Source organism: Patagioenas fasciata, unplaced genomic scaffold, assembly GCF_037038585.1.
Source record: "Patagioenas fasciata isolate bPatFas1 unplaced genomic scaffold, bPatFas1.hap1 Unplaced_5, whole genome shotgun sequence".
In the NCBI taxonomy this organism is placed as follows: domain Eukaryota; kingdom Metazoa; phylum Chordata; class Aves; order Columbiformes; family Columbidae; genus Patagioenas; species Patagioenas fasciata.
Window position 1 is genome coordinate 99375 of NW_027288767.1, and position 14752 is coordinate 114126.

General features: G+C 58.3%; 1 protein-coding gene across 1 annotated transcript; it reads right to left on the reverse strand.

Annotated features, from left to right (window-relative positions):
- Positions 1 to 1025: 1025 nt before the first annotated feature.
- Positions 1026 to 13778, reverse strand: LOC139826885 (uncharacterized). The gene is made up of 8 exons (XM_071803276.1): positions 13641 to 13778; positions 11840 to 12363; positions 10060 to 10135; positions 9815 to 9903; positions 9492 to 9623; positions 8990 to 9111; positions 6916 to 8836; positions 1026 to 1049 (listed from the first exon to the last, which is right to left on the reverse strand). The coding sequence occupies exons 1-8, from the start codon at positions 13669 to 13671 to the stop codon at positions 1026 to 1028; spliced, it is 2919 nt and encodes a 972-aa protein (XP_071659377.1). The 5' UTR covers positions 13672 to 13778.
- Between the last annotated feature and the right edge of the window lie 974 nt (positions 13779 to 14752).

Here is a 14752-nt window from a genome sequence, read left to right on the forward strand (position 1 = left end):
GTTCTGGGGTCATTATGAACACTTACTGTAATTAACACACTTCCTGTTGTTAAAGGTGTGCGTGTTGGGCCGAGCGAATCTCCCGCGCACCCAGCGCTGTTTCGCTTGTGCTCTCATGAACCCGCGTTTAAACAACACAATTAAAGAATTGGATTAAACAGCAGCGAGAGCCCGCAACGGACGACGGCGCCACCGCGGGGCTGCGCGGGGGCTGCACTGCGCAGGCGCGGAGCCGTGTCGGGAAGGGGAGGGACTTCCCGCTGGAAGCGGCACAGCCAATGGGCATCAGGAGGCCGCCTCCAGGCCAATGGCGGCTCGGGACGGGTGCTGAGGGACGGTGACGAGCCGGCTGTGTGGCCAATGGGGGTGCCGGGGGCGTGGCCAGGCAGCCCGCCCCGGGAGCAGCGGCCCGGCCGTGGCGGTTCGTCCCCTCCTGCCGCCGGAGCGCCGCTGCCACGGGCGGGTCCTGCGGCTGCAGCGGCTGCGGGGGCGGGCGGGGGGCCCGGGGCTGCGGCCCCGCTGGCCGGGGCCGGGCGGTCGCCGTGTTGCCCCCGGGCGGCAGTGGGGGGGGCCCGCTGGTCGCCCCCGCAGTTCCGCGGTTGAAAATCCTCCTCACACCGCGCTGGGACCGCGATCGCCGCCAGTTCCGTCCTGGGTGAGCGGCGGGGACGGATTTGGTTGGTGCGGGGGTTGTGGGGGGCGCGGGGCGGGTCTGGGGGTGCAGGGGAGCTGTGGGGGTTGGGGTGCAGCCGGCAGGAGGGACCAGGTTTGGGGGGCCCTGGGTCCCTTTGCGGGGGAGGGGAGGCCCTGCTGACCCTGCCTCCCCCAGCAAATCCCCCTGCGGGGCTCCCCCCGCCCCCCCGATCGGTCCCCGCCCCCCGCGACTCCCTCAAGTCCCCCTGAACCTCAATGCCCCTTTTTGACCCCAAAACAGCCCCAAATGTGCCCCCCAATGTCCCTTTAACACACCCTCCCCCCAGCCCCCCCGCACCAAGGCCTCCAGTGTATAAATTAAATGTGTAACATTAAACGCGACATTTGAACGTTAACTAAAAAACAACGAATGTTGAAGTTTCGTTGAGGTTTTTGTTGAATTTTGGTTTCACGGAAGGGAGCGTTGTTGGAAATTTACTGGGATTAATGTTTTGCTTTAAAAACTTTTTGTATCTCAAAAGTGACCTGAACAGTTTGATAAAGAACATTTCAAATTAAATTAATTTCCCATTAAATTTCTTGGGATTAAACGTCCGTCAGAGGCAGTGGTGCTTAAACCCCACTTCGTTGGTCCCTCTCCGCATTAAAAATCCATCATTAAACAGTTAAATATTTCCCGTAATTAAACCCCTGTGATCTACATTCTGTAGTTTAAAAATGCGGTGACTGAGCGGTTGAACAGCCGATATCGCTCTGAGCGCGTGGCTCAATCTCTTGATTTCGGGCTCAGCTCAGTTCATCCCCACCAACCCCGTCGCCGTTCATGGGAACGTACCCGGGTGGATGGAGGGGGCGGGCGGTGGGTGTGGGCTCCCTGGGCTTCAGCAAAGCCTCTGACACCGTCTGCACAGCATCCGCACAGCTGAGCTGGGGAGGGGTGCTCTGGGCAGTGGGGAGTGGGGGGTGCAAACTGGCTGAGAGGGAGAAGCCAGAGAGTGGTGGTCAATGGGCAGAGTCCGGTTGAGGCCTGGATCCAGTGCAGGGCCTCAGGGGCCAATATTATTCAATATATTCGTTAACGATTCGGATGAGGGAATTGAGTGACTGTCAGCGAGTTTGCTGGGGACACCAAGCTGGGAGGAGTGGGTGACCCTGGAAGCTGTGCTGCCATCAGAGACCTGGACAGGCTGAGAGCTGGGGGGGGATAACCTGGTGAGATTTAACAAGGGGAAGTGCAGAGTGCTGCACCTGGGCAGGAACAACCCCAGGGTCAGTATAGGCTGGGAATGAGCTGTTAGAGAGCAGGGTAGGGAAAGGGAGCTGGGGTCCTGGGGACAGCAGGGTGAGCATGAGCCAGCACTGGGCCCTTGGGGCCAGGAAGCCAATGGGACCTGGGGTGGGTTAGAAGGGGGTGGTCAGTAGGTCAGAGAGGTTCTCCTGCCCCTCTGCTCTGCCCTGGGGAGACCACACCTGGAATATTGTGTCCAGTTGTGGCCCCTCAGTTCCAGAAGGACAGGGAACTGCTGGAGAGAGTCCAGCGCAGCCACCAAGATGCTGAAGGGAGTGGAGCATCTCCCGTGTGGGGAAAGGCTGAGGGAGCTGGGCTCTTTAGTTTGGAGAAGAGGAGACTGAGGGGTGACCTCATTAATATTTATAAATATATAAAGGGTGAGTGCCAGGAGGATGGAGCCGGGCTCTTCTCGGTGGCAAACAATGATAGGACGAGGGGCAATGGGATCAAGCTGGAACACAAGAGGTTCCACTTAAATTTGAGAAAGAACTTCTTCCCAGTGAGGGTGGCAGAGCCCGGCCCAGGCTGCCCAGGGGGCTGTGGGGTCTCCTTCCCTGCAGACGTTCAAACCCCCTGGACATGTTCCTGTGCGACCTCTCCTGGGCGTTCCTGCTCCATGGGGGGATTGCACTGGATGAGCTTTCGAGGTCCCTTCCAGTCCCAAACACACCGTGATACTGTGATACTGTGATTTCTGTGCTAAATCCTTTCCTTTCCCCCCGTGCCAGTGGGGGGGACCCAGAGGACCCACCCAGGCCCCCCCAGGTTTGTGGGAGCAGCACTGGGGAGGGGGTGCTTTTTCCCCCAGCTACGAATATAGAGACAATTTGTACAAAAGCTCTAAAGTGGGGGGACGGCAACTCAGGGACCCCCAAACCACCACAGGGGGATCCACATCACCCCATGCGCCCCATCACTTTTGGGGTGTCAGAGCCCCCCCCCATGCAGCTGCCCCTCGGGGGTCCTGGGTGGGTTGTGAGGTCCCTGGGGGCTGGAGGGGAGAAAGGGGGAAACCTGGGTTTGGGGGGGGGTCCCAGGGGTTCTTGCGAGTGGGTCTGGGGGGGTCTCAGTGGTTTCTGGGATCCCTGGGGGGTCCCTGAGATCAAAAAGAATTTGGAGGCTGGCAGGGAACTTTGTGAGGGGAAGATTGAAACATCCCTTTTCCCTCTGTTTCACAGCCCCAGCTTCTCTTCTCTGCCCTTCCTCCTCTGCCCTTCCTCCTCTGCCCTTCCTCCTCTGCCCTTCCTCCTCTGCCCTTCCTCCTCTGCCCTTCCTCCTCTCCCCTTCCTCCTCTCCCCTTCCTCCTCTCCCCTTCCTCCTCTCCCCTTCCTCCTCTCCCCTTCCTCCTCTCCCCTTCCCTCAGAACCCCATTCTGGTTTGGGATGAAGGGACCTCTGGAGATCATCCAGTCCAACCCCCCTGCTCCCGCGGGGTCCCAGAGCAGATCACACAGGATCCCAGGGGTCTGAATGTCTCACAGAAGGAGACTCCACACCCGCTCTGGGCAGCCTGGGCCGCGCTCTGGCACCTCCCAGCAAGCAAGTTTCTCCTTCCGTTCAGATGGAGCCTCCTGGGTTTCAGTCTGTGCCCGATGCCCCTCACCCCGGCGCTGGGCACCACTGAACAGAGTCTGCTCCATCCTGACACCCACCTGAGATATTGATCCCATTGATCACATCCCTCTCAGCTTCTCTTCTCCAGCTCAACAGCCCCAGCTCTCTCAGTCTCTCCTGATCAGAATGATGCTCCAGACCCCTCAGCATCTCTGTGTCCCTCCACTGGACTCCCTCCAGTAACTCCTTGTCCTTCTTCAACTGGGGAGCCCAGAACTGGACCCAGAACTGCAGATGCAGCTTCCCCAGGGTGGAGCAGAGGGGGAGGATTCACCTCTCTCACCTGCTGCTCACACTCTTCTTAATAAATATCCCCCAGGTACCCTCGGCCTCGTGACCACAAGGACACATTGGTGACTTGTGGCCAACCTGATGTCACCCAGAACTCCCAAGTCCTTCTCGCAGAGCTGCTTTCCAGCGGGTCCACCCCCAAACCGTGCTGGTACTGGACCCCTGCTGCCCCAGGAGGGGCCGGTATCGCCCCGGTATCGCGATGGGTGGCACCAACAGCCCTGGTATTGCGATGGGTGGCACCAACGGCCCCGGTATCGCGATGGGTGGCACCGACAGCCCCGGTATCGCGATGGGTGGCACCGACAGCCCCGGAATCGCGATGGGTGGCACCGACAGCCCCGGTATCGCAATGGGTGGCACCGACAGCCCGGTATCGCGATGGGTGGCACCGACAGCCCGGTATCGCGATGGGTGGCACCAACGGCCCCGGTATCGCGATGGGTGGCACCGACGGCCCCGGTATCGCAATAGCGAGCACTGATGGTCCTGGTATTGCGACAGGTGGCAACAACAGCGCTGGTATCGTCACAACAGCAGTGACGACGGCCCCGGTATCGCGATGGGTGGCACCGACGGCCCCGGTATCGCGATGGGTGGCACCGACGGCCCCGGTATCGCGATGGGTGGCACCGACGGCCCCGGTATCGCGATAGGTGGCACCGACGGCCCCGGTATCGCGATGGGTGGCACCGACGGCCCCGGTATCGCGATGGGTGGCACCGACGGCCCCGGTATCGCGATGGGTGGCACCGACGGCCCCGGTATCGCGATGGGTGGCACCGACGGCCCCGGTATCGCGATGGGTGGCACCGACGGCCCCGGTATCGCGATGGGTGGCACCGACGGCCCCGGTATCGCGATGGGTGGCACCGACGGCCCCGGTATCGTGATGGGTGGCACCGACAGCCCCGGTATCGCGATGGGTGCCACCAACAGCCCCGGTATCGCGATGGGTGGCACCAACAGCGCCCTAACGTGGTGCTCATCAATAAGAAGGGAGGGAAGGGGGTTGCAGGGCAGCCATCGCTCGGGGTCTGCGGGATCTCCCTGTGCTTGTGGGAGCCCACGAGTCTTTGCATCACGCCTTGCGTTTTATTCTCTCTTCCTCTTTCAATTACTTATCTCACTTGTGTTTTTTTATCTTAGCCCATGAGTTTTCTTACTTTTGCTCCTCATATTCTTCATTCCCATCCTACTGAGGGGTGCGTGGGGCTGCTCTGCCAGCCCCGGCTGCCCCACCGCAGCTCCCCAGGCCCTCACGTCTCCCATCCCAGCAACAGCAGTGGCCGCGGCACTGATTTCTTTCCTCTCCCTTTTGCAGCCTCCTTGCGCTCGTCCTCTCCACGCCGATCTCTCCTGGCTTCCTCCAGCTGCTGTGTCCTCTGGGTAAGTGCAGCTCGACCCCTCCCAAGATGCTCTCGAGTTGGCTGGGGTTTCTAAAACAGAGGGAAAAGGGATGTCTCACTTTTCCTCAGGCAGTTTCCTCCCAGACCCCTTTTACCCCCTGCGCTCTCCACAGACCCCAGTTACCGTTTCTGTTCGATGGGGAACATCTCACTGTGCTGTGCATGGCCAAGACGATGAGGACTCTGGACAGGAAATCCCTTCCAAGCGCAGCTTTCCTCTCACCGTTGGGCAGCGACAACAGCCCCGGTATCGCGACAGCAGCACCGACGGCCCCGGTATCGCGACAGCAGCACCGACGGCCCCAGTATCGCGACAGCAGCACCGACGGCCCCGGTATCGCGACAGCGGCACCGACAGCCCCGGTATCGCGACGGGCAGCAGTGATGGAGCTGGTATTGCGACGGCAGCACCGACGGCCCTGATATTGTGATGGGCAGTGACAGGGGCCCTGGTATCGTGATGGGCAGAACCAACAGCTCCAGTATCGTGATGGGCAGCACTGACGGTCCCGGTATTGCGACGGCAGCACCGACAGCACCGGTATCGCGATGGGTGGCACCAACAGCCCCGGTATCGCGAAGGGCGGCACCGACGGCCCCGGTATCGCAATAGCAAGCACTGATGGTCCTGGTATCACGACAGGTGGCAACAACAGCGCTGGTATCGTCACAACAGCAGTGACGACGGCCCCAGTATCGTGATGGGCAGCAATGATGGTCCTGGTAGCGCGATGGGTGGCACCGACGGCCCTGGTATCGCGATGGGTGGCACTGACGGCCCTGGTATCGCAATGGGTGGCACTGATGGCCCCGGTATCGTGATGGGCAGCGACAATGGCCCCGGTATCACGATGGGTGGCACCGACGGCCCCGGTATCGCGATGGGTGGCACCAACAGCCCCGGTATCGTGACAGCAATAAATCTCAAGACCTCCCAAAATAAATCCCCCTTCCATCCCTCCTGGTGTGACAAGACCCTTAATTAACTTTTCATTAATCAAACAACTCAACCCCCCCGTTGTCACAAATCGCTGCATTAACGAACTTCAACTCATTCCAGAACCCAGTTTATTAAGCAAAGCAGAAAGCGCGTTAAATAGAAAGAAAAACACCAAAACCCCTGTTTCTCGGCTCAGATCGGTGCGCTTTACGGCACCATTTTGCCACCATTTCCCTTTCCGGTTCTTCCCACCGCGAGCAGCCGCTGCCCGTTGATCTCACAGCGGCGTTTTTTCCCAATCTCGCAGGATTTCAGCCCAATTCCGGCCCCGTTCCGTGCGCCCCCTGGTGCCGGAGATGACGATCGGGCGCCAGCTCTTCCCATCAAACCCGATGCCGAGAAACCAAACCCCCCGCGGTCGCTTCTTCAAACACGCGCAGATTCACCCCTTTTCTCCCCAAAAACCCCCTCTGGATGCGCCGTCCGGTGGGAAAGCCGACGGTGGTTTCGGCGCGGGGGTTTCCTGAGGGCGCAAACCTACCCCGGGCGCTGCTCCGGCGCCGCGATCCCCATTTCGGCTGGTTCCTCCATTTTAAGGCGCTTCGGGGGCGGCTCGGTCCCGGCTTGCGGCTCCGGCATCGCCATTTCGGTTGGTTTCTCCTCTATTTTCATGCATTTTGGTGGTGGCTCGGTCTCAGCCGGCGGTTCCGGCGTCACAATCGCCATTTCGTTTGGTTTCTCAATTTCCAAGTGCTTCAGGGGCGGCTCGGTCCTGGCCCGTGGCTCTGGTGCCGCAATCACCGTTTCGGCTGGTTCCTCCTCAATTTTCAGGTATTTTGGTGGTGGCTCGGTCCCGTCCTGCAGCTCCGGTGCCGCAATCCCCATTTCGGCTGGTTCCTCCTCAATTTTCAGGCGCTTTGGGGGCGGCTCCATCCCAGCTTGCAGCTCCGACTCCGGCATCGCCATTTCACCTGGTTTCTTGATTTCAAAGCATTTTGGGGGCGGCTTGGTCCCCACCTGCAGCTCCAGTGCCACAATCACCATTTCAGCTGCTTTCTCCTCAATTTTAACGCATTTTGGGGGCGGCTCGGTCCCGGCCGGTGGCTCTGGTGCTGGCACCACAATCTCCATTTTAGCTGGTTTCTCCTCAATATTCAGGCACTTTGGTGGTGGCTCAGTCCCGGCCTGAGGCTCTGGCTCCGGCATCTCCATTTCAGCTGCTTTCTCCTCAATCTTCACACACGTTGGGGGCGGCTCGGTCCCGGCCTCCGGCTCTGGCTCCGCAATCGCCTTTTCAGCTGCTTTTTCCTCCATTTCCAGGCAATTTGGAGGCGGCTCGGTCCCGGCCTGCAGCTCCCGCACCGGCATCGCCATTTCGCCTGTTTTTTCCTCAATTTGAAAGCATTTTGGGGGCGGCTCGGTCCCCACCTGCGGCTCCGGTGCCACAATCACCATTTCCGCTGGTTTTCCCTCAATTTTCAGGCACTTTTCGGGCGGCTCGGTCCCGGCCTGTGGCTCTGGCACCGCAATCTCCATTTCGGCTGCTTTCTCCTCAATTTTCAAACACTTTGGCGGTGGCTCAGTCCCGGCCTGCAGCTCCAGTGCTGCAATCTCCATTTCAGCTGCTTTCTCCTCAATTCTTAAGCGCTTCAGGGGTGGCTCAGTCCCGGCCTCCGGCTCCGGCATCGCCATTTCCGCTGGTTTCTCTTCAATTTTAAAGCGCTTCAGGGTGGGCTCGGTCTCAGCCTGCGGCTCCGGCGCTGGCGCCGCAATCACCGTTTCAGCTGGTTTGTCCTCAATTTGCAGGTATTTTGGTGGTGGCTCAGTGTCAGCCTGCAGCTCCGGTCCCGCAATCACCATTTTGTCTCGTTTCTCCTCAATTTCCAAGCATCTTGGAGGCGGCTCAGTCCCGGCCTGCGGCTCCAGAACCGGCGCAGCAATCGCCATTTCAGCTGGTTTCTCCTCAATTTCCAGGCCCTTTGGGGGTGGCTCAGTGCCATCCTGCAGCTCTGGTCCCACAATCACCATTTTGGCTGGTTTGCCCTCAATTTTGAAGCACTTTAGGGGCAGCTTGGTCTCAGCCTGCGGCTCCAGCGCCACAGTCACCATTTCAGCTGGTTTCTCTTCAATTTTCACACATTTCAGGGGTGGCTCAGTCCCGGTCTGCGGCTCCAGCGCTGCAATCACCATTTCAGCTGGTTTCTCCTCGATATTCAGGCCCTTTGGGGGTGGCTCGGTGCCATCCTGCAGCTCCGGTCCCGCATTCACCATTTCGGCTGGTTTGTCCTCAATCTTCAAGCATTTTTGGGGCGGCTCGGTCCCCACCTGCGGTTCTGGCACCGCAATCTCCATTACGGCTGGTTTGTCCTCAATTTCCAAGGATCTTGGGGGCGGCTCGGTGCCATCCTGCAGCTCCGGTCCCGCAATCGCCATTTCAGCTGGTTTCTCCTCAATCTTCAAGCACTTTATGGGCAGCTCGGTCCCGGCCTGCGGCTCCAGAACCAGCGCAGCAATCACCATTTCGGCTGGTTTGTCCTCAATTTCCAAGCCCTTTGGGGTCAGCTCGGTCCCCGCCTGCAGCTCCCGCGCCCGGTGCCACCTCATGTATGCGTTCTTGCCCCGCATCGTGGCAAACGCCCTGGAAACGGGGCGGAAAACCCAGGTTTTAGTGCTTTTTGGCTTCACCCTCTCTGGGTGCGTTTTGGCGCGGGTCCGGCGCCGTTTCTCGGCTCCGCGCCGGGTGGCTTTAACACCTTTTAACCTCTTTATCCCCAAATAAGCAACAACTCACCTGCCGCACTCCGTGCATGGAAAGGACTCCCCGGCGCCCTCATTTTGGGCCATTTGCTGCTTCATTTTGGCCCTTTCCTCGGGCGAGGGACGGGGCTTCTTCTTCGGGGGCTGGAAAGTGGCCTGGAAAGCAGAGATTCCCCTCATTCCCCCCTTTCACCAAAGGTCGAGAGCGCTGAGAATAAACCAGCTTGGAAACAAGACCCTATGGAACAGCCCATAGAGACAACTCAGCCAGGTGAGGCTAAAAGAGCCAAAACCGGCTCTTTTTGTGACACAAACCACCGCTTTTTGGCAGGGAACGCACAGCAATTCCCTTCGGCGGCGAAGCCAAAACCACAGAATATCCCCCAAACCATTCAAACCCCACCAGGATCGTTAATACCTGGAATCACTGCAATCAACCTGCAGCCAATCGAGCCCATTTCGGGCCCAAAAAGCCGCTTTTTTGGCCTCAAGGCGGTTTTCCTGCAGCGCAAATTCTGTGTAAACGCGTTTTCTACCTTCTCCTCGGCCTTTTCCTTGTTTCTCTTGGCTTTTTTGCCCGTCCCTTTTGCTCGGTAGGACTTGAGTTTGGTCGTTTTCTTCCAGATGTAGTAATATTCAACACACTGGGCCACAGTCTTAGTCTGGACCTAAGCGAGGGGATAGGGGCGGTTTAGGATGGAAACGCCGCGGTAAATCACATTTACGCCTCGTTTTGTCTCATTCCGGTGCCTTTTTTGCAGCGTTAAGCAGCAAAATGACATTTGGAGAATGGGAGTTCGATGCGTGACTCAAAAACGCGGCTTTTTGGGTTAAAACCCGATGATTTTGGGGGATTTACCTTCTTGTGGATGCGATAAAAGTCCTTCTTGTGGGTGGCAAAAGCACGGTGGAAAAGCTGCTGCTCCAATGGCGTCCACGTGTCCGAGCCTGCGGGGCAATGAGCGGGTTCGTTATGGGGAACGCAATTAGCAAACGGGGCGGGGGGGTCGTTATCGGCAGCCCAAGATGTTTAAATCGGCGTGGAAAGGGTATCGTGGTGTCTGTTTGTGTCCTGGGGGGGAATGGGCCCCGTTCCTCGTTTACCTGCGTAATGATAATTGGCCAGAGGGTCCGATTCGGACTTGGGGGGCCCCCCCGAAAGCAGCATCTCCAGCGCCTTCTGCAAGAGGAAGAGGCTCGGGGTTCGCCTTCCATTCGGAGCAGGACGCCCCAAGTTGTGATTTTGGGGGTTTTGGGGTGATATCGGGGGGTTTTGGGGAGATATCGGGGGGCTTGGGGAGATATCGGGGGGTTTTGGGGCGATATCAGGAGGTTTGGGGGTGATATCAGGGGGTTTTGGGGAGATATCGGGGGGTTTGGGGTGATATCGGGGGGTTTTGGGGAGATATCAGGAGGTTTTGGAGTGATATCGGGGGGTTTGGCGGTGATATCGGGGGGTTTTGGGGTGATATCAAGGGGTTTTGGGGAGATATCAGGGGGTTTTGGGGTGATATCGAGGGGTTTTGGGGTGATATTGAGGGGTTTTGGGGAGATATCAGGGGGTGTGGGGTGATATCGAGGGGTTCTGGGGTGATATCAGGGGATTTGAGGAGATATCAGGGGGTTTTGGGGTGATATTGGGGGGTCTGGGGTGATATCGAGGTGTTTTGGGGAGATATCGGGGTGTTTTGGGGAGACATCGGGGGGTTTTGGGGTGATATCGGGGTTTGGGGGTGATATCGGGGGGTTTTGGGGTAACATTGAGGGGCTTTGGGGAGATATCAGGGGGTTTTGAAGAGATATCGAGGGGTTTTGGGGAGATATCAGGGGGTTTTGGGGTGATATCGAGGGGTTTTGGGGAGATATCGAGGGGTTTTGTGGTGATATCGGGATTTGGGGAGATATCAGGGGGTTTTGGGGTGATATCAAGGTGTTTTGGGGAGATATCAGGGTGTTTTGGGGAGATATCAGGGGGTTTTGGGGTGATATCAAGGTGTTTTGGGGAGATATCGGGGTGTTTTGGGGAGATATCAGGGGATTTTGGGGTGATATGAGGGGGTTTTGGGGTGATATCGGGGTTTTGGGGTGATACCGGGGGGTTTTGGGGTGATATCGGGGGCATGGGGGTGATATTGGGGCTTTTGGGGGTGATATCGGGTGGCTTGGGGGTGATATTGGGGGGTTCTGGGGTGATATCAGGGGGTTTGGGGAGATATCGGGAGATTTTGAGGTGATATCGGGGGGTTTTGGGGAGATACTGGGGGGGTTTGGAGTGATATCGGGGGGTTTTGGGGAGATATCATAGGGTTTTGGGGTGATATCGGGGGGTTCTGGGGTGATATCAAGGGGTTCTGGGGTGATATCAAGGGGATTTGGGCAGATGCCAAGTTGTTTTGGGGAGATATCGGGGTGTTTTGGGAAGATATCAGGGGGTTTTGGGGTGATATCGGGGGGTTTTGGGGTGATATCGGGGGGTTTTGGGGTGATATCGGGGGGCTTTGGGGAGATATCGGGGGTTTTGGGGAGATATCGGGGGGTTTTGGGGTGATATCAATGGGATTTGGGGAGATATCAGGGGGTTTTGGGGTGATATCGGGGGGTTTGGGGTGATATCGGGGACATGGGGGTGATACTGGGGCTTTTGGGGATGATATCGGTGGGTTTGGGGTGATATTAGGGGGTTCTGGGCTGGTATCAAGGGGTTTTGGGGAGATATCAGGAGGTTTTGGGGTGATATCAGGGGGGTTTGGGGAGATATCGGGGGTTTTGGGGAGATATCGGGGGTATGGGGGTGATATCGGGGGGCTTTGGGGGTGATATCGGGGGGTTTGGGGGTGATATCAGGGGGTTTGGGGTGATATCGGGTGGTTTTGGGGTCACTCACCATCAGGTCGCCGCGCGCCGCGTGCAGGCAGTGCAGGGCCAGCTCCAGGTTGGGGACGGCGCCGGGGACGGCGCTGGAGCTCCCAGGGACAGCACTGGAGCTCCCGAGGATGGCGCTGGAGCTCCCGGGGATGGCACTGGAGCTCCCAGGGACAGCACTGGAGCTCCCGGGGACGGCACTGGAGCTCCCGGGGACGGCACTGGAGCTCCCGGGGATGGCACTGGAGCTCCCAGGGATGGCACTGGAGCTCCCGGGGATGGCACTGGAGCTCCCGGGGACAGCACTGGAGCTCCCAGGAACAGCACTGGAGCTCCCGAAGATGGCGCTGGAGTTTCCAGGGATGGCACTGGAGCTCCCGAGGATGGCACTGGAGCTCCCGAGGATGGCACTGGAGCTCCCAGGGACGGCACTGGAGCTCCCGAGGATGGCGTTGGAGCTCCTGGGGATGGCGCTGGAGCTCCCGGGGACGGTGCTGGAGCTCCCGGGGATGGTGCTGGAGCTTGCCATGGACAGCAGGGTCAACACTGCAACCGACACGGGGTGGGGGAAACGGGGTGATGGGACATGGGGATGTTGGGGTTCGGGGGGGAAATGGGGTGATATGAGGTGGGGATGTTGGGGTTTGGGGGGGAAAGGGGGATGTGACATGGGGGTGTTGGGGTTTGGGGAAAGGGGGATGTGACATGGGGGTGTTGGGGTTTGGGGAAAGGGGGATGTGACATGGGGGTGTTGGGGTTTGGGGAAAGGGGGATGTGACATGGGGATGTTGGGGTTTGGGGAAAGGGGGATGTGACATGGGGGTGTTGGGGGAAAGGGGGATGTGACATGGGGGTGTTGGGGTTTGGGGAAAGGGGGATGTGACATGGGGGTGTTGGGGGAAAGGGGGATGTGACATGGGGGTGTTGGGGTTTGGGGGTGGAAATATGGGATCCAACAAGGAAAAGCTGGGGTTTGTCAAGGAAAAGCGTGATACGACAATGGGTACGATTCAAGGAAAAGTTGGAGTTGGTCAAGAAAAGATGCGATATGATAAAGGAAATGTTGGGGTTTGTCAAGAAAAGGTGCGATAGGACAAGGAAAAGTTGGGTTTTGTTGAGAAAAGACGCGATAGGACAAGGAAAAGTTGGGTTTATGTCAAGAAAAGACAATAGGACAAGGAAAAGTTGGCTTTTGTCACGAAAAGACACAATAGGTCAAGGAAAAGTTGGAGTTGGTCAAGATAAGAACCAATAGGACAAGGAAAAGTTGGGTGTATGTCAAGAAAAGACGCGATAGGACAACAGAAACGTTGGGTTCTGTCAAGAAAAGACGTGATAAGACAAGGAAAAGTTGGGTTTTGTTGAGAAAAGATGCGATAGGACAAGGAAAAGTTGGGTTTTGTTGAGAAAAGACGTGATAGGACAATGGAAACGTCAGGGTTGGTCAAGAAAAGGTGCGATACAACAATGGGTACGATACGAGAAGGAAAAGTTGGGTTTATGTCAAGAAAAGACGCGCTACAACAAGGAAAAGTTGGGTTTTATCAAGAAAAGTGTGATAGGACAAAGGAAACGTCGGGGTTGGTCAAGAAAAGGTGCGACATGATAATGGGTACGATACGAGAAGGAAAAGTTGGGTTTTGGGGACAAAAGGTGCGATACGGGACAGCGGAAAACGAGCCAACCAGGTGGAGCGGAGAGCAAGAAACACACGGAAAAACGTCACTATTTCTACCCAAAAGGCAGCGTTGGGAGCCCCAAGAGCAGCGACGACCCCCCCGGGGCCCAGGTGGGGTGGGCCAGGCACCCAATGCGTGCGATACCTGGGTCGGGCGCCTGCGGGTCGGTGTCCATGTCCCCCCAGGGCTTCCAGACCAGCTCCGCGCGCTCCTCGTCCTGCTGCGCCTGCGCTGGGTCGCGCAGGGCCGGCAGCTCCGCCTGGAAGCCGCTCCCCACGTTGATCTGCGTGGAGAGGGGACGGGAGGCGGTGACGGGGACCGCGGCGGCGCGGCGGGGGGGACGGGGGCGTTCTGAGCGCTCACGGCATCATCGTGCTCCGATCGGCACCGAAACCGCGCGGTTCGGCCGAAAACCACAGGGATTCGCTCCAAGACGCGGCAGAGTGGGAGAGACGCCCTGCGAGGGCTCGGAACAACAAAGCGTTGCCGGGGTTCCGCCGCGACATCAGCGCCGCCGGTGACATCAGCGCCTCGTGTTCCGTTCGGAATGGACGTCAATGGGTCCTGGCGGGCCAAACGAGGGGCAGGAAAAGCGCGACGCACCCGTTTTGCGCCCGTTTTTGGTGGTTTGGGGACTCACGGCCGGATGCTGATTTTGGGGGCGTCCTTCACCAGGCACAATCCCAAGTCGCCGTCCATTCTGCCTGCGGGATATTGAGAAATAAGGGGGGAAAAGCAAGGCTCAGGATCAAAATCATCGTGCCGAGACCGTTCCTCGGCATCACAACCACAAATTGTCCCAATTCCCATCGTTTTGGTGAAATCGGTCGCTGATGGATCATCCCAATGGGGTTTTGCAGTCGATCGCAGCACTCGGGTGGTTTTTACACCCGATATCACAGCGAAACGCTGGGGGGTTGTTTCCATCCCATATTCCACAAAAGCACCCATTTTGGGGGTTTTTGGGGAGCACGAGCTCTGCGTTTGTCACCACAAACCAGCGAGGGGACGCCGAACCCAAACCGGGTTCACCGGGCGGTTTTACACCGGGATCGCTCGGCCCGGGTTGAGATAAACCCCCCGTAAACCACAACCATAAAGCGGGGTGTTCCCCCCAAAGCGCTACGTGGGGACATCCGCATCGCACTGAATTAACCCCGCGGGGCGGCCGAAAGCGCTTCAATCCCGGTGTCGGGATCACGAGGGGTTTTGGCCTCCGTCGCCTTTTTGCTGCGAGATCTTCCCATCCGGAGACG